A 17,782-nucleotide genomic window follows, 5' to 3' on the forward strand; every position below is an offset into this window, starting at 1 on the left:
GGGCTCACTGAGCCTACTTAGTGAGCCTCAGGCCTGAGAGAGAGGACCTGTCTCAAGCAGCAAAGTGACAGTGTCTGAGGAGCTGTGCCCTAGGTGACCTCTGGCCTCCACAAGCATTTGCACACAAGTATGCCTGCACACATACAAGCACACATGGAGCTTGTGGTAAGAACCTTAACATAGGAGTTGTTCTTAGTCCAAAGTCCCATATGTCCAGTCGGTGACCCTGCGTGTTAACCATAGGTGTACGGCACCCATACATACAACTCTTATAGCTGATTTCTAGTTCTTGGCTATTTTGCATATCCTAGAACTTAAGGATCTTGGATAATGGAAATGTTTTGTTTTGTTTCAAGATAGGGTCTCTCTCAATGTCGTCTTGGCTACCCTGAAACTTGCTCTGTAGACCAGTGTGGCCTTGAACTCACAGATCCGCTTGGCCCTGCCTCCAAAGTGCTGGTGTTAAAGGCCTGTGCCACCCCACCTGGCTAGGTAATTGAAATTTTATACTTGTTCTCAGAATTAAGTTTTGGTGTGGGGAGGGGGAATGAGTGTGTGTCTGTGTGTCTGTGTGTCTTGTAGCCCAGGCTGCCTCAATCTCACTATGTAGCTGAGGATGATTTTGAGCTTGGGAGTCTCTGCCTCCCAGGTACTGGGATAACAGCCTATGCTAGCGTGCCTGCTTTGAATTTTGAGTTCGTGCCTGGAAGGTGCTGCAGAGTAGCAGAGGGAGGCTGGGGAGCAGGTCTGTGACCCCGCTCGCTGCAAGGACATAGCCCCGCAGTGGGAAGCCTTGTTCCTGCTTGGGCCTGAACCCAGAGAGGCTGTCTCTTGACCTTACAGTCTGGGGATCTGAGGCAGACAGCAGCGAGAGCTGAGGATTTGGGTATCTGGGGCCTGGGGCCTGCTTGGTGCCACAACACTTTGTTAGGGAGCTGCCGAATTAGAGGGATTTGGTGGCTGTGTATTTAAGGGGAGGACAATGTGCGTGTGGGGCAGAATGGCTGCCATGCTCAAAGGGAGGGAGAATGCAATGATTCTTGTCTTGGAAGGCAGAACCAGGGTTCTCAGGCCAAAACACCACTTTCATTTCTCATATAGTCCCACTCAGTACCCTCCAGCAGCAAAGATGGCCGTACTCAGTTGTACCACCTACTGTGCTGAAAGTCACAGCTGCACAATTTGCGCACATAGTAGGTTAGGTAGTCAAATAGTTGTTGATTGAATGAACTTTCTGTGATCAAGGGTCTTGGGTTTGAGAGAAGGGCTTTCAGAGTTTGGCAGGCAGTTTGAAATCTGTGGGTGGGAAACTTCTAATATTCTCGGGGCAGTAGATCCCCAAGTCTCCAGGGGCCAGCTGTCTCCTCCCGGCCTCAACCTCTGAGCTTCTCTGCTACTTTTCTGCTTCCTTGGAGATATGCTTACATCCCTAGCCATGGCCAACAGGTGGCAGTGTTGCCTGTGCCATGAGATAGCTTAAAGCATGCTTTGGTGGAATGAATGCCCTGTTAAATGTGCCAGGTTAGAGAGTGTATGCCCCCCAACCCTCGAGTTTGGGGTAAGCAGCTGTCGAGGGCCCGATGAGTCCAGGGCAGGGGAAAGGGAGAGCAGAGACATGAGACACATCTGGCTGCTCAGAACTGACCGCTGAGACAGATCACCTCTTCACAGGCATCAGAGGGCTGCTTCACTTTGCACTGGAGGCCAGGTAGGCTGGATTTCCAGCCTACCAGCAGTGCTCAGGATATTCGGTGGCACCCAGCAGGGCATGAGGACCATGAAGGGGCTCTTCCAGATTCCAAGACAGTGGGCTTGCAAAGGGAAGCAGGGGCTGCCAACTAGACCAGATTGCTGTGGTTTTGCAGGCACCCCAAAAAGAAGTCCCCCCGAGTCTGAGCAACCATCTTTTTCTCACATTTCTCTGGTGAGGGCTTTCCTGAACCCTCTGCCAGGAAGCATCCAGCTACTTCACTGGCAGTGGGGAGCTGTCGAGCTAACAAGGTGCTCTGAGTCCTGGCAGCTAAGAGCAGTCCTTTACTTGAAGGTCTGCTTTTACCTGAGGATCTAGGCAGGAATTATCCCAGGCTACCCCTATTCCCTGGAACTCAGATGATCTATGGCACATTTCAGGAGACTGAAAGGTAAGAGAGACCCAGAGCTTGTGTGACTTGTCTGTAGCTGCTTCTGCCCTAGGTTGGGGACTAGAGCTTACATCCCCTCTGTACCCCAAGCTCTGACCTCTTTTGTGATTAATGAGCTGACGATTCTACATCGATAAGGAATTAACCTAGAGCCCCTACCCATCAATAGCCAGGAGCCCAGATCCTCAGCCCTACCCCCCACACCTGCTGGGATGCTTCCGGATGCCACCCCCCACCCATGACTTCACACACTGCAGTGTAACGCTGCACAGGATGACCCTCTCAACTGGCTCAGCCACCACCTTCCCAGAAGATCTTCAAACACAGACAGCAGCTTGTTTATACTGTTTTAATCCATGTCAAATGTAGTTTACAAAGGGAAAGGGCAAGTACCTTTGTATAGACACATAGATACAGACACAGCATCACACCATAGGGCCACAGGAGGGCAGGGAGCACGGCTACCGCAGGCTGGGCAGCCAGGCACCCTCAGTCAGCCAGCCCAACTGCAGCCTCTGTTCCTGCTCGGTCCCATTCTACCCTGCCCCCAGCTCCTCATGAGCCGCCCCATGAGCTAAGACTAAGGAGGGGATCAGACCCCTTGGGGCACACGCCCCATGTCTGGGAGAAGAAATATACACCACTGAACACCGAGCACATGGGAAAGGGACAGGATGCCATGGCAGAGGCAGGCACCCTAAGAGGTGGCTGAGCCAAGCTCCCAGCCAGCTCTGAAGGGGCACTGCTTCCAGGAGTCATTAAAAAAGAAGAAAATCATACAACCAAAGGGGAGGTGGTAGAGGGCAAAGTGTCCCATTTATACACAACATTGTAAACATACACAGTCTATATTACATGTGCTTCAGTCTGGTGTTTGTGTGTCTGTCGGTCAGTCAGTCTAGGGGATGGATCTCAGGAGCCGAGCCGTGCCCTGCTATGCTTCCCAAACCATCCTGGAAGCAGAGCCCAAAGAGGCATGGTCCCCAAGTTCAGAAGAACAAGCAGGCAGGGCTGTCCCACTGCGGCTCCAGAGTCCTCTATGTGTGTTTGGGTGTGTATGTGCATGTATGTACAAGGGGAACCTGTGTGAGAGTATGTACAAGGGGAGAGGGAGTCACTGTCACAGAGGCTGGGCAGGGGCGTTGCTCGAGGCAAGGCCTGCCTAGACAGCTAGCTCATAAGTAGATCCTCCGCAGGTCTCCGGGGGCTGTGATGGTGTTGCACTGAGGGCAGAGCTTCTTGGCACCCTGAAGAGAGAAGAAAGGGGAGGGCTCAGAACGGCATGCCATGTTTGTACACATGGGCACCAGGCCTGCAGCCATTTTTTCCCGCATCAGTTTGTGCTGGGCCCTCATTCTTGTCAGCCAGGCTAGGGATGCATGGGTTGCTTCTGAGCAGGCAGACATGCTCCTGTGTTGGGGAGACGCCAGGATCAAACCGCCTGGCCGGCCCCACAGCAGGAGCCCGGGTAATGAGAACAAGGCTGGGTCCAGCTGTGGCTGCCTGGCCCTAACGAGATTACATGCGGCCTTTGATCAGGACACAGAGCCCACGTCCGGGCCTTTTATTGCTGTCTCCGGGCGACATTTTAATGGCTGCTCCCGAGTTAAGAACAGGGCAGGAGCAGAAGGAGCTTAGTAATGGGAGGGGGAGGGGCAGAGGCCCTCCTCGTCTGGCTTATCCACTCACTACCAGCATCTTTCTGACAGGGGTGGGAAGGAGGGCACCTGCAGTGAGTGCGTGGAGGGTAGAACTGAATAAACCTTCAATGAGGGTGCAGACAACACATTCAACTTGGGGGTGAATTCCTGACTTCAGGCTGTTCCTTGCCTCCCCCAAGCAGGTGCAATCAGAATGTGAACATCTGGACAGTGCCACTAACAGCTGCCCACCCACTCAGTCTAACGCCACCTCGCCACCTCACCAGAGTCCGCAGCCAACACTCTTCACAGTGCACATGCCAACACTGGATCGACGTCAGAGGCATCGAGTAAGAGTCCTAGGGAGGAGGTGGGCAGAGAAAGGGTCGCTGAAGTATGCTCACCCTCTGAAGGCCGCTTTCTAAGCCCACAGGGCACTGAGCTGACCGAGAGCACGCCTTGACTCCTTCCTACTTACCATGCAGATGAGGCATTTGTATCGGTCCCCCCGAGATAGCTGCCGTTCAAGCTCCCGGACCCGAGCCTTCAGAGCCTCAAATGTAGTTACAGCTGACTCTTCGGTGATTCTGTAAAGACAACACACAGGGTAGGAGGGTGGAGGTAGAACCTTAGACCCAGAATCCCACGGAGAATCTCTTCTCAACATCTCCACTTGCCAACCACTCCCAGGGGAGAGCTAGGATCCGCCCTTGCACATCACCTGATCAGTATCTAAGGCAGGTGCTTGGCAACAGCCAGCAACCTACTGGTCTTCAATCAGCCTGTTTTCAGTCGGCTCTTAACACACCACTACGCTGGGGCCTTTATGGATTTCTTTGGTTTTTTTGTTTTTTCTTTTTAAAGATTGGTCTAACTGGCCAGGTGGTGGCAGCGCATGTCTTTAATCCCAGCACTTGGGAGACAGAGGCAGGCAGATCTCTACGAGTTTGAGGCCAGCTTGGTTAACAGAGACAGCTCCAGGACAACCAGGGCTCTGTTACACTGAGAAACTGTGTCTCGAAAACAAACAAAACAAAAAACCCACAAAAACCAACAAAACAAACACAAAATCAAAACCCTGGTCTCCTAGATATGGTGGTACATGTCTTTGATCTCTGTGGGTTTTAAATGGTCTACAAGGGAGTCCCAGGACAACAACCAAAGCTACACGGTGACACCCTGTCCCCAAATAAAACAAACAAAAAACAACTCCAAACAGCCCAGGCTGACCTCAACCCCTCGTCTAGTCTACAGGGGTAGTTCCAGGACAGCCAGGACTATACAAAGAAACTCTATCTTGAACAACAAAGAAAACAAAATTTAATTTTAAGCACATAGGTGTTGTGCCTGTGGAGTCCAGAAGAGGGCATCAGGATCCCTTGCAACTGGAGTTACACATGGTTCTGAGCTGCCAGGTAGGTGCTGGGAACTGAACCCCAGTCCTCAGAGCAGCCAGTGCGCTCCACACATTGGGCTCTCTGGGCCCCCCATTTTTTTAGATGAACATATAAAGTTTAAGATTTTATCATGGCATTTTTAAAAAGTACGTCCTGCCCTTCCTTCTGAGTGCTGGGAGTCTATCTAGGGCTTTTAATATTGGAAGGCATTTGTCCAACTGAGCTGCACCCCCTGCTCCTCATCCTTATGGTTTCTAGGGATCACTTTACTAACATAAACTCAGCAAGAGTTCCCTCAAGGCAGAGGCTCACTTGCCTAAACACATTATCAGTGACTATTTACTAGTGACATAAGTCCTAAGTGGGACACATGAGCATGAGAAAACATGCCGGTCTTCTTTTAGGGAAAGAAGAGATGCAGGCACAGCATGAACAAGGAGTACTTAGCACCGGTGAACAAGGAGTACTTAGCACCTTTCCAAGGACCCTCCCAACCCTCCAAACCGCAGGAGAACAAGCAATGGTACTGGGAATGTGCCCTAGGAAATGACAATGCTAAACAAACAGCTAAAATCTACTAAGTACTTATTAACTGCCGGGCTTCTTACCAATTATTTAGACTTCCCAAAACCCTGTGAGAAGATGCTCGCCTTACATGTGAAGAACTGAGGTAGCCTGCCCAGGCTGTGGCAGACCAAGTCCATACTGCTTACAAGGAGATGTGGCTCCAGGCCAAGGAAAGCTAGAACAAATGACAAGCAGCCCACGAGCCCTAGCAGGCTAGTGGCAAGCAAGCACAGAGTGAAGCCACTCCTCCAGCCAGCAGCAGGAACCTGTTCTGAGCAACTGGGGTAAGGGGTGGGCTCTGACAGAATGAGGGAGGTTTCAAAGTCGCACTCCATTATGACTGGACTGAGGTGGTATTCTGGAGCAAGGGGGTATTCAGCAAGCATGGGGACAACGTGTTCACAAAGCTGCAGAACTTACAGGTGGTCTGTGACTACTGGACACAACTGTCAGAAGAAAGTATATATAGGCAAGATCATGAGAACATGTTTATTGTTTTGTCTCATTGCATACCCCAGGCTAACCTCAAATTTAATATTCAGTTTAGGTTAGCCTCAAACTCAGATTACAGGAATGGACTACCATGCCTAGTTGGTAGTAGTAGTATTTAATGTACAACAAATTTCGATCTCTATTTTTTTTTTTTTAGTATATCAGCAGCAATACAGAATGCGTCTCTCTGGTGGCTGTACACAATGGGCCCATATCCTCCGTCTCCAGGAACACCCAAAGGGTTTATGCCAGCTCTTTAGTGCTGGCAGGTTCCCTGGAGCTCCTTGCTCAATCTCAAGGCTCTGGGAAGCCATTATCCTCCTCTCCCGCGTTAGCACTCAGAGGCAGGTGGATTTCTGAGTTCGAGGCCAGCCTGGTCTACAGAGTGAGTTCCAGGACAGCCAGGGCTACACAGAGAAACCCTATCTTGAAAAACAAAAACAAAATAAACAAACAAAAACCAACTGGCTTCTTTGGCAACCTGCTCAATGCTATCCGGACCATCCCTGTGGTACTGACCACCCCTGTGTGGACTGGCACTCTTTCAACACAGAGGAGGAGCCATGCTTTCCCAGTTTTCTAAGGTCAGCCCCGAGCCCTGCAGAGCCACACAGAGGGCAATCCGTCTGGTGCAATACCATGGCTGGCATGGCTGTGAGCTTTTTCTGAGCCCCTTTAGGGCATGGATGTTGTGGTCAGACTCCTGGAGGAAGAAGCCCTGGCTCCTTTTGTCCCCCTTCTTGGGTATAAAACGGACCTAGGGCTGGAACCTGTACTTGGTGAACGAGGATGTCCTGGGGACTGAAAAGAATCCATCTTGGTGGATCTGGCGGAAACCTCTGTATATATAGCAGAAATCAGCCCCCACCTTGTCCTCGAGTGCCCCGCCCACTGGTGCCTGTGCTCACACAGGTGGACAGGAAAGCTGGCGTCCCCAGCCTTGGGTGGGTGGCACCTGCATGGATGGCCACTGCCATGGCCCCTGCCTCCCCCTCAGGCGCCATCCTTGATTAATGATCTTGTCTTTCTGATTTATGAGCAGCCCCTCCAGACGAGGGTGGGAGCCTCTTACAGCCCCGCCCGCCCTGCTCAGCTGGAGTAGGAGAGAATTATTAAATAAACATCCATACGTCACCCCCCCTCCCTAAGCTGGTTGCACCGAATCCGTATGGCCCGCTCCGGCGCTGACACGGAGCAGCTGCGGTGATTCATGGGCAGCCGGGCCCTGCGCTGCGGCCCATACATCATGCCAGCAGCACTTGCGGCCCCGGCCGAGATAAACTGATCAAGCACAACGGGCTGGAATGAATTTATGACAACACAAAATGGAGGGAAACAAATGGGAGGTGACCCAGGCCACTGACCCAGCCCTGCACTGGCCTGCAAGCCACCCTTCTGGCAGGAGGCAAGATGGAACACTGGCCCTAGAATGAAGAGGCTACCCTTTAACCCTAGGCAACCTATCCTCCAGTTGGAGGGAGGGGCAGGTTCAGAGAGAAACAGAGGCCAACGGCAGCCACTCCAGGCAGCACACACTGGACAACCGCACCTCCCAGGGCCAGCATTGGAAAACCGTACCTCCAGCGGCCAACACTGGACAACCGCACCTCCGGGGGCCAGCACTGGGCCTTGGCAGGCTTCTGGAAAGGTAGTGGGATGGCCAGCTGACATCAGATCCCTGCAGTGCTGTCCAGCAGCACTGGGTAAAGTCACAATGGGTCTCCTTTTCCTCTGCTGGAGAACCCTGGCCAAAATTCCTACTGGAAGTGATGAGACCCACTGCTCCTGCCTAAAACCTGCTGCAAGCGCCACCCGGGACAAGAAAAATGAAACCAATTTAGCTCCCGATTAAGAAACAGAAACTGGAGATGAATCAAATGCACTGGCTGGGCCGGGCGGCCATACATCACGTTCCTCAGCGGGGGCAGCTACAGCGGGCAGGAAAGTACTGTTTGTTCCTCTCCACCAAGGCTCCCAGGGCCATGGCCCAGTGATCAATTCACAGAGTCACGCTTAGCACCAGCTGGGCTCCACAGCCGGCTGTGCGCCCAGGGCAGCAGCGCTGAGCTGTACTCAGAGGGCCAGAAGCCCTGGCAGCAGGCCTTCCTGCTTATAAAGGGCCCCTTTCCCAACCAACCACACTTACTTCTCAATGTCGCTGTTCTTGCAGGTCTTCTGCATGGCCTCCTGCTTGCTGCCTTCACCATTGCTGGTGGATGGCATCTCTGTAGGGACAAAGTTCAACTCACACTCTGGCTAGATGAACAGCACAGGTGAGTGCAAGGACTGAGACAGTCACCACCATCTAAAGATGTTCTCTCCCACCCCCAATCCTGCTAACCTGGGTCAGGACTTACCATCACTGGCCCATTTAGAGAACTCAGGTGTGATGCGGGTGCTCGGAGGGCCACCACTAGAGGAAAGGAAGGAGAGAGAACTAAGTGAGGCTGCAGGAGAGCCGAGCCCTGCCTCCAGCGATCCCTCCATACACACTGGCCACGCCTCTGCCCACACTTGCTTTAGGACTGCGCCCCGGAGTGCCTCTCTCTCCTTGGCTTCACCAGGCTCTTCTCCTGTGCACGGGATGACATCAGCCTCCGTGTATCTGGCATGGTGGTCAAGGACAATAGACCCAAGGTTGCAGTAGGACACAAGGGCTCTGAATGCTCAGGAGTGCCCCTGCCCCCTGAAAGCTGTGACTGGCTCCAGGAGTATGATTACATTTTAGAGGCACCAGCTACTTTTGTTACTGCTGGCTTGCCCCACTTTGCCCCAAGGATACTGTGGTTTCCCATACTCCAGTGTGTCATCTCCATCCACATCCAGGTCAGCGTCACTGTCTGGGTTCTCTTTGCCACTGCACATGACGAAGCCGGAGCCTGTGGGAAGCAGAATGTTAAGAAGGGCCAGAGGCCAGGAACTAGCCCAGGGGTGCCCTTCCTGCTGCTCCCAGGTGGGAATTAGTTCGGAGATGAGACAGAGTGACGTCCAAGCAGACACTCAGGTGATTACTGGTTACTTCCAACCCCTTTCTCTGTACTCCTCCCTAGCCTTTAAATGTACGCATGGAGCTTCAGGTTGTCTCTGCTCATAGACTCACATTCACACACTACTAGAGGACGCTGTGACAGGCCTCCTATATATCTGTTTTCCAGTTCCAGGAAGAGCAACAAGAGGGTAGAGAAACTCAGATCCAAAAGGTCATCCCAGCTAGGACCTGAGCATCCTTCTATCTCAACTGTCTAGCTTGAGAGCCATTAGAGAGGAAAAAAAGCTGGCTAAGGCCAATCAGAGCCATAGAGTAGGACCCCCCAGCCAACATCCTGATTTGGGCCACTAGGTCCTTTGCCAGCAAAAACACCAGGCAGCTGTTCAAATATTTGGTGTCTGAAGCGCCTGACATTAATTATTCATCTCCACCTCACACAGCCCAGATTCCTGGACAAGTGCAGTTAGAAAGGGATTAGAAAGGGAGACACGGGAGGAGCACACGCACGATGCCTCAGGGTAGCCTCGAAGGCAGCTAGGCTGGGCATGGAAGGCTGAGGCCAGAGGCTGTTGATCCCCAGAGGGCATTTGGCACAACCAAATGCAGACTCTTGGCTAATGTAAAGGATGAGCTACTAAGGCCTTACCAAGCCTGTTTAATTCGCCAAGTGGCCTCTGACTCCCGGAACATTTCCTCATAGGCCAAGGTCAGAGACCAAAGAGCTGTCCCTGCATTTTTGTCCTTGTGGGTCTCAGGTGACATCTTACTAGCCGGACCAGCAGTTCTGCCAGGGACAAAGGAAATGAAGGGCTTTTCCCAAAAGGGTTAGAAGCATCATCTTTTGCATCAAAGAGGAAGCTCAGAGCTCTGCCCAGTCATCTCAGGAATGTGTTCTTTCTGCCTCAGTCCAATGACTTCTGCTCGTATCCATCAATGGCTCCCAATGCATACACCAATCAGGCCAGGCTCCAACCTGGTCACTTTGCTCCAGAACTCCTGTGTGGTGTGCAGACACGAAGACTGCCTGCCATGTCTTAGACACAGCTAACAACTTCCCCTCATGCTGTTCAGTACACCAGGATGTCCTTTCTGACAGTCCTTTTCCCTGACTCTTCCCCTTTATCCCTCAGTCTATGGTCTAAGATTCATTCCAGCCAGCTACCCCTGAAGCTAGTCAGTGCCTGGGCTCTATCTTCCTGACAGTCCTCATTTGGCGCCTACCCAGAGGGACTGACACACTTGAGGCAGCAGGCAGGTCAGCTGCAGAGCCATTAAGCTGAGAAAACACCAAGTTACAGCTCTGTCTCCTATTCACAGCCAGGTGTCCTGACAAGCAATTCCCACCCTGAGGGTGAGTGGCACCTCTATAAACCCTCTGACAGTTTGGGAGACAAACTCCGCCATCAATCAGAATGTAGCTATCAGGTTCACTTACAGCCTGTACCCCATAAGCCCTGCCAAACCCCACCAGCTTCCAGCCCCAAGTGCATGCAACTCAGCAGCAGCCTCGTATGCCCTGCCAGCCCAGCTTAGCCACTCGTGTGGTGGGAAAAATTAAAGAGTCTTTAGTACCACCTCTGAGCTCAAACGCTTTCCTCTTGCTGAAGGAATGACCTTTCACCTCCTACATTCTTTCACCTTTTGGAGGCCACCCTCTCTGGCCTGGTATGAACAGTTTCAGGATCTGGTCCCCATCCTCCGGGTGCTTGAGTGGCCCCTTCCTTGATGTCCAACTCTCAGATCATATTTACTGTGCCAATACTGTTCCTTACCACACTGCAAACTTCAAGGGTCACAAGCCTGACTCCACTCAGCGTCATCGACAACACACACCACAGCAGCACTGGCTGAATACTTGTGAACCTGGCACCACGAGGAAGACCAGGCCTCGTTGGTTAGTGCCCAGAGAAATTTATCAAGTCTTGCCCCAGTTTGGCAGCAACCTTCTGTTCTCACTAAGGAGCAAAAAGGGCGGGCATGATTCGTCTAAGAAAAGGCCTGTCTGCCTCTGGCCTGAGCAGTCTTCTACTGATACTCATTCCATCCCCCAGCTGAGACAGATGTGGGGAACCTCTCCCTATCCCCACAGGTGTTCCCAACAGGCTGCCACCACCAATTTTACTCCGGTACCAGCCCCAACCTGCTTCAACCTCCTTCCCAGCACATTAAACTTTATTTTCTTAATGAAATGTCACTTGCTGACTTCTGGCAGAATCATAATAAAAAGAAACGGCCATAAAGCCATTTTATGCCGAAAGCAACCGTGCCAGCTTGCCCCTCCTCCATCTTGGAGAGGAAGCTCCACTGTCATTTTATGTTCTCAGCTGCTGGAGTATCCCAAGCCAGTACTCAGAAGCAAGATGGCACAGACAGCTCCCTTCCAAGTCTCTGGCCCCTCTTCCATGAGCTCCAGGAAGGGCAGGCAAGCTGCTGCTCCTGCTGCTGCTACGCAGCAAGCAACTTGGTCCCTAGGACCTCCAAGACGGTCCAGACCAGCTGCTGGTCACCAGGGAGGCCCCTCTGCGATGGTTCTGCTCCAGATGAAAGGGACAAAATGGCTGGCAAACTAAGTCTGATGGGCAACAGTGCCTGGCACCGTTCCCTTCCCTTGAGTGAACGCCTGCAGCCCAGCTAAGTGCCAAAATGATATGTAAGTCTAAATTTTATGAAAATGATCCTGCTCCCATAAACTCATTTCTTCCTGAGCCACTGAGGGGGGGGGAGAATCAGTGTTAATTTAATCAATTGATCAAATGATCGATTGAGAAACTGGATATGCCCGTTTACTGGGGGCAGTAACATCCTGGAACCTGAAACCACACACACACAAAAAAGAACCATTGATTTCCTCACCTGCTGCTCCCAGCCAAACCAGAGCCTGGGAAGAAAGGAAAGTCTTGGGGCTTCTAGAGCCCAGTGCTTGCCTACAGGGAGGGCAGGGGCAGCAGCTTCCGGGGAGTTTTACACTGGAATTAGTTACAGATGCAGTTACGGTGTCTTGTGTAAACGCCATCGATTGGGGAGCTGACAGTCTGGGGAGCTACGATGCGGGACAATCAATCGGCCTGCAGTGTCACCTGCCACCTCGCTGAACAGTTGACAATGCAATTATCCAGTGTGGAGGCAGGGAGTTGGCGTGTGTCAAACGCACTTAGCCACTTTCCGGGCCTTCTCGATAACGCGTTTCACTGCCTCACATCAGGAGAGTCACAGAGACAGACGCCGCTTAAACCATTGATACTTGCTCTTTCTGCCAACACTCCCTCTGTTCCCGCTTAACAATTGTGTTCCAAAAGGTGATTAAATCCTGTCCAGTGCCACAGGGGACAGAAGAAGCCTTGCTCCTAGCCACACCCCTCCCAACAGGCAGCCATCATAAATGGAAGGAGGTGGAGAGTGAGAAGGCAGCCACCTATACCTTCCTTCCATTCCAAACCCGTTTCCAGTGGTACTGTTGCAACACGTGTCACCCACAGGGCTAGGAGCACAGTGGCAATCAGACATTTTTGGCAACTAGGGCTCACATCTTGGCCCATACCTGTGGAGTCACACCTTGCACACTCTTGTTTCATAATCTGTTGGTTACCTTATCAACAGTTATTAAAAAGAACTGTGCTGAAGCTGCCTCTAGCTGCTGTTCTCTCATAATCGCAGGGTGCTTAGACCCAGCCTTAATCTAAGACAAGAGACCCTAGGCAAGATCTGGCGGGGCAGCAGCCCTCATAACCACTACCTTAGCACCCTCCCCACCCCAAGACACACACAGACTTTGTATCTCTGGCTGGTCTAGAACCAACTATGTAGACCAAGGTGGCCTTGGAATTAGAGACCCATTTGTGTCTGCATCAGGAGCGCTGGGATTGAGAAGAGAAATACTGTCTCTAACCTACGTCACCCTGAAAGGGGCTTCAGCCAGGGCTCAAAGACAAAGGTGCACACACTTGCCACTTCCTGAGCATCATCCTGGGAAGTGAACCATCTTACCACTCCTGGCCCACAACATAACAGCCACCTTATTTAAAACTAATCTTTTCCACATCCTTTTGAGCAGACTGATCCTTCTAGTTGTACTGAGTTCTGGCTTCCCCAAGTCTGGACAAGTGAATTCTTACTGGCAACCGATACAAGGGAGGACTTACAGCCCAGCACCCCACACCTCTAAGACAGAGGAGGTAGGGAATAAGAGGAAAATCGAGCCCTTACTCATTGGTCACATGGCTCCTTGAGGATGGAGGTCACATGGTCACAGTTATCCCAAGGCTGCCTCCCTTGTGGCCCATTTCTCTAGCCTGAAGACATCTCTTCTGCCTAGGTTTGGCAGAGTATCCCAGAAAAGCACCTTTTACCCTAATTGTTGTATCTTTAGATGAAGCACTGGGCCCTGGGTTCTGCCCATATGCAACACCACGAGCAGTGCAAAAGACCTGAGGTTTCAAGTGAGCAGGCGGCAGCGGAGTGCACAGCCCAGAGTGCTCTGAGACCCGAGGGTCAGACGAGCTGCTCTCTACAAGACTTTCCTCATTTCCCCAGGCTTTATTTCTGTTTCTTAATCTGTTTGTACTGGGAGGCAGAGGCAGATGAAACTCGAGTCTGAGGCCAGTGTGGTCTACACAGCGAGTTCCAGGTCAGCTGGGGTGACATAGTGAGATCTCCTCTCTAAATAAATAAGAATCTATTTGTAGACCGACCTCCCTCGACGTTCTCTTGCTCTCTTTTGTCCTGAGACATTGACCCTCCTTGTCATTAACCCCAGGCTCTCAAGCTCACAGCCTGTTCTTCTGAGCCAAGTGTCTTCACCATGACTCTTGCTAGACCACTGCCTAGATTACATTCAAGGCAGCCGGTCTGACCATGTAGGAAGCTCTGTTGAGGATGACGAGGGGACCCTAGTCTGGGAGGGGGGACAGAGGAATGAAGGGATGCAGGGACTTATCACAGTTCTTCAACTCTTTCATATCTAACAAGGACAGCAATCTCTGCTGTCAGCATGCACAGGACGGCTTAAATGGGCCTCGCTACTCTCCTGCTCATCCTGCCTCTGCCTCCCTCTCTGAAGTCGGCCGGGCAGCTTCTTCGGCTGGCGTTATCACTCCCTCTAACCGGTCTTGGCAGGCAATCTAATTCCTCCTGAAAAGGTCACCGCCATTTTAACTGCCTTTCAATCACATTAAGCAGGAGCTGCCCAGCTTGCGGCCCAGCCCGCCCGGCGGCGATCAATGCACTGCACTGACACCAGCAGCCTGGCAGGGCCACACCCAACCCCCCCCCCCAAGAGTTGGGCCTATTGGTCCTGGCCAGGGAGGGTCGGCTGACAGATGGCCAGCTTTTGCAGATGGGCTTCAGGGGCAGAGGCAGTCAGGATCAGCCAGGGCCTCTCTTTGATAGCCCCTCCCATTGAGGAGGCTCCACTTTCTGCCTCGTGGCCCCCGCTGATCTCGCTGTAAAACAGCCTTTCAAGTTAGCCTGTCTTTTGACTGCACTAAGCTGTTTAAGAGGCGGCAGCAGCTTCTATCAGGAAAGCTGGAGCAATTCTCTGCAGATAAAGGCCCCTCCGGCCCCATTCCCTCTTCAAGTCTCATTCTCGCTCTCCAAATCGCTCAAAGAAAAGCCCTCTTTGAACTCTCCTCAGGAATTCTTGAAAGGATCAACCTCGCAGTGTAAACACACCCAGAAAGATGATACCTACCCGAGGCCCGAGAGCCTCTGACACCCATCTGCTGGCACATCCCATGCAGAAATGGCTTTGCTTAAGCAGTGGGCCCTGTGCAGCCTGACCCATTCAGACACTCCAGGAGCCCAAGAGCCACAGGGTCCTGTTCCTTGCCAAGAAACCTAAGCAGCAGCTGCAGTTGGTGTGAACAGTTGCAACTGACAGCAGAGCTAATCTAGAACAGCCTTCCAGAACTGACTCAGCAAGACTGCCTTCTAAACCTGGTCACACACCCTAGCATCCATGTGCCTCATTCCTGGGCTCATGAGCGCCATCCTTCATTCTTGAGAGGCTTCAGACCTGCTAGAGCCCCAGGACAGAAATGCTCTGTGCAATGACAACTAAGGCTGCTTACCTAGGGGGTGGCAACAGTTTGGTTTAACCCTCCTGATTTACGCTCTGACTTGTCTTCAGACTGGTGGGCACCATGCAACAAGCTCAGAGGCACAGTGCCCATCTGCACTGGATGGCACTGCAGAGACTTGATCTCACCGGAGACCAGGTGTCATGGCTCTACGGAGGCAAAGGCCCTCCTTCGAGCCTGCTGAGAGATCCCCCAAAGACCACACACAGTGGCCATCTCAAGGGTGTTGCCCAGAAAAACAGGAGGCAGATGGGATGCAGCCTGGCTCTCTTAATGACCACAAACTGCAGTGCCAGCTGTGCTTTACACAGAAAGAGTTAGAAGCCAAGAAGCAGGTACCTCTTTCTCTTGCCCATGGTGACAGAGCTTGACAAGAGGACACTGACCCTGGGCACCTAACCAATTCTTCTGTCTCATCTAGGGAGCCAACCCTTGTCTCAGGAGCTAGGAAGGGAGCAGAGACGGGTAGGGCCCTGAAGACTCTTCGGCAGCGATTGGGGAGAGCCCAAGGGAAGCAGGGAGCAGCTGAGCCCAGGCCCCTCTTCCTTCAGGGCAGAGGGCGCCATGGGAGAAGAGATGGGATCAGAGCTAAAATTAGATTCACCAATGAAGCTCATGGGAGGTCAAATTTTGCCATAACTCACTCTCTCCTCTGTAACTGATTTCCCTGACACAGACCTGGGGAGGAGGAGGAGGAAAATGCAATGTGTTTGCCTAGAAGCCCTGAGGGCCCCTAGTGCTGGAGGTGTACAGCAGGTTGCTGGATTCTCATTTATCAGCCTTAAGAGGGATGGAGTGATAAATGCATAACCGTCCCTTTAATATTTTATGCAGGTGCTAACGCGGCTTGGCTGTCACCTTCAATGCATCACCCGAGGCTGAGAGCCCCCCTCGTCACTGCTAGCTTGCAGCCTCACAATTCCATTTCCCCACCCAAATACAACCACTTTAATATGCACATCACAGGCGGGCAGCACGGTCACAAAGGAGCCCCACGAGCAAGAGCTCCCACGTGGTGGAAATGATGACCAGCTACCAGAAGTGACCTGGTCACCAGAGTGCCACCACCCAAGTTGTCAGCTGCTTTATACCTCGGAAGCCACCTTCCAGGAGTGTGGTGGCCCGTATCCGCTTCTGCCCACACCACTCATATTCCTCAAAGCGGTTGCTGTCCGCATGCTCGATGTCCACAGCATCATCTTCAGCCATGCAGGAGCCTTCCCTCTGTGAAGAGCAGAGCAGGGTCATGCAGCGCCCAGGCCATCCATCCCTACAGCTCCCACAGCCTGCAAGGAAGGCACAGCCCTAGCCCCTGCTCAGGATACCAAAGGGCTCCCGTGAAATACACTCAATATGGCAATCAAAGACCTGGGCCTCTTCCCCAGAATTTTCCACGGGAGCCCAAACAGGGAGTGAGTGAGTGGGAATGAAAGCAGAGGAGAGCCAAGAGCAGAGTGGCTGCGGAGAGCCCAGGGAGAGCCCAGGAGCCCAGAGATGAGGCGCAGTCAGCAGCAAGTGTCAGGGGAGGGGAGGAAGGGAGGTGGGCGGCCACAGCCCCTCTACCTTAGCCAGGCAGTGCTCCACATGCCTACTCATCTCCTGCTCCGATCCTGCCAGGGGGCGGCTGCACAGGGGACATACCTGCCCTTCATCTTGCTTCCTCCGTTTCATTTTCCCAATCCGAGCTGCATGGAGAAACAGAAAATAAGGCACAAAAATAAGCGGATGCTCACTGTAGCTCCATACTAGAGTATCGCAGGAGAGCTGACACACCCTGCCCTGCTGCCGGCCATCGGCCTTTTGTTCAGTGCCTCGTGTCCTCAGGGGCCTGGACTTGCTCCTTGGTGGGCAAGAAGTGTCTACTCAAGAGCAGCACACCCTTCCGAGCTGCAGTGCTCAAGTGAGTCCAGCAGGCAGAGATACTCCGTGTAGTCATGTATGTCCCCAGAAGAGCACTTACTCAGGCTTTGGAAATACAACCCTAAAGAGCAGCTTCCTGGTTAGAATCCCAGGCTACTCTAAAGCTTGAATTGATCTTATTGACTCACCCTCTAGAAGCTTCCTTTGTCCCAGGGCCAATGCCCCGAAGTATGGCACCTAGCATACCTCTTAAGATCAAGACAAGAGCAGTATCTCGGATGTCTCTACTGATCCCGTTTTAAAAGAAAAGACACTGAGGCCCAGTTGTAAAAGTATAGAGTCTGGGCTAGACATTGGGCAGGCAGGTCAGAGGACCCAGGGTACCTGGAGAGGACAGGCCTTACAGTGTTTACCCAAACCTGTCCCATCACCTCTAATCAGTACAGAGGGCTGGCAGGCCCCAGAGGCAGAGGCCTGCCTGCCTGCCATGCTGTCCCAAAGGGGACTCAGTTCCAAAGTGCACACTGCAAGCCCACAGCACTGCTAATTAATGCTGAGAGATGCAATCATTTCTAATTAGCTCACTAATCCTTCTCTGCAGCCCTCCTGTCACTGAAGCAGG

At 52.4% G+C, this 17,782-nt stretch overlaps 1 protein-coding gene across 13 annotated transcripts in view; it reads right to left on the bottom strand.

The window, feature by feature from the left end:
* Positions 1–2,475: 2,475 nt before the first annotated feature.
* The window catches only part of Rnf220 (ring finger protein 220), a 225,590-nt gene continuing 210,283 nt past the window's right edge, over positions 2,476–17,782 (bottom strand). For 6 of the 13 annotated variants that reach the window (XR_003954995.1, XM_017320356.2, XM_030253704.1 and 3 more), the window contains 9 exons: positions 16,942–16,985; positions 16,392–16,524; positions 9,020–9,116; positions 8,756–8,842; positions 8,595–8,650; positions 8,384–8,462; positions 4,260–4,368; positions 4,066–4,140; positions 2,477–3,388 (listed from right to left, as the gene is read on the bottom strand). Coding sequence is in view for 12 of the 13 variants with exons in the window: in XM_017320356.2 (XP_017175845.1) it covers positions 3,317–3,388; positions 4,066–4,140; positions 4,260–4,368; positions 8,384–8,462; positions 8,595–8,650; positions 8,756–8,842; positions 9,020–9,116; positions 16,392–16,524; positions 16,942–16,985 (752 nt within the window). In the remaining variant the exon portion in view is untranslated. Of the gene's footprint in view, positions 3,389–4,065; positions 4,141–4,259; positions 4,369–8,383; positions 8,463–8,594; positions 8,651–8,755; positions 8,843–9,019; positions 9,117–16,391; positions 16,525–16,863; positions 16,986–17,782 lie in introns of all 13 variants that reach the window. The other 7 variants (XM_006503285.2, XM_011240588.2, XM_011240587.3 and 4 more) reach the window with 3 other exon arrangements.

The sequence above is a fragment of the Mus musculus genome, chromosome 4 (assembly GCF_000001635.26).
Source record: "Mus musculus strain C57BL/6J chromosome 4, GRCm38.p6 C57BL/6J".
NCBI lineage: Eukaryota > Metazoa > Chordata > Mammalia > Rodentia > Muridae > Mus > Mus musculus.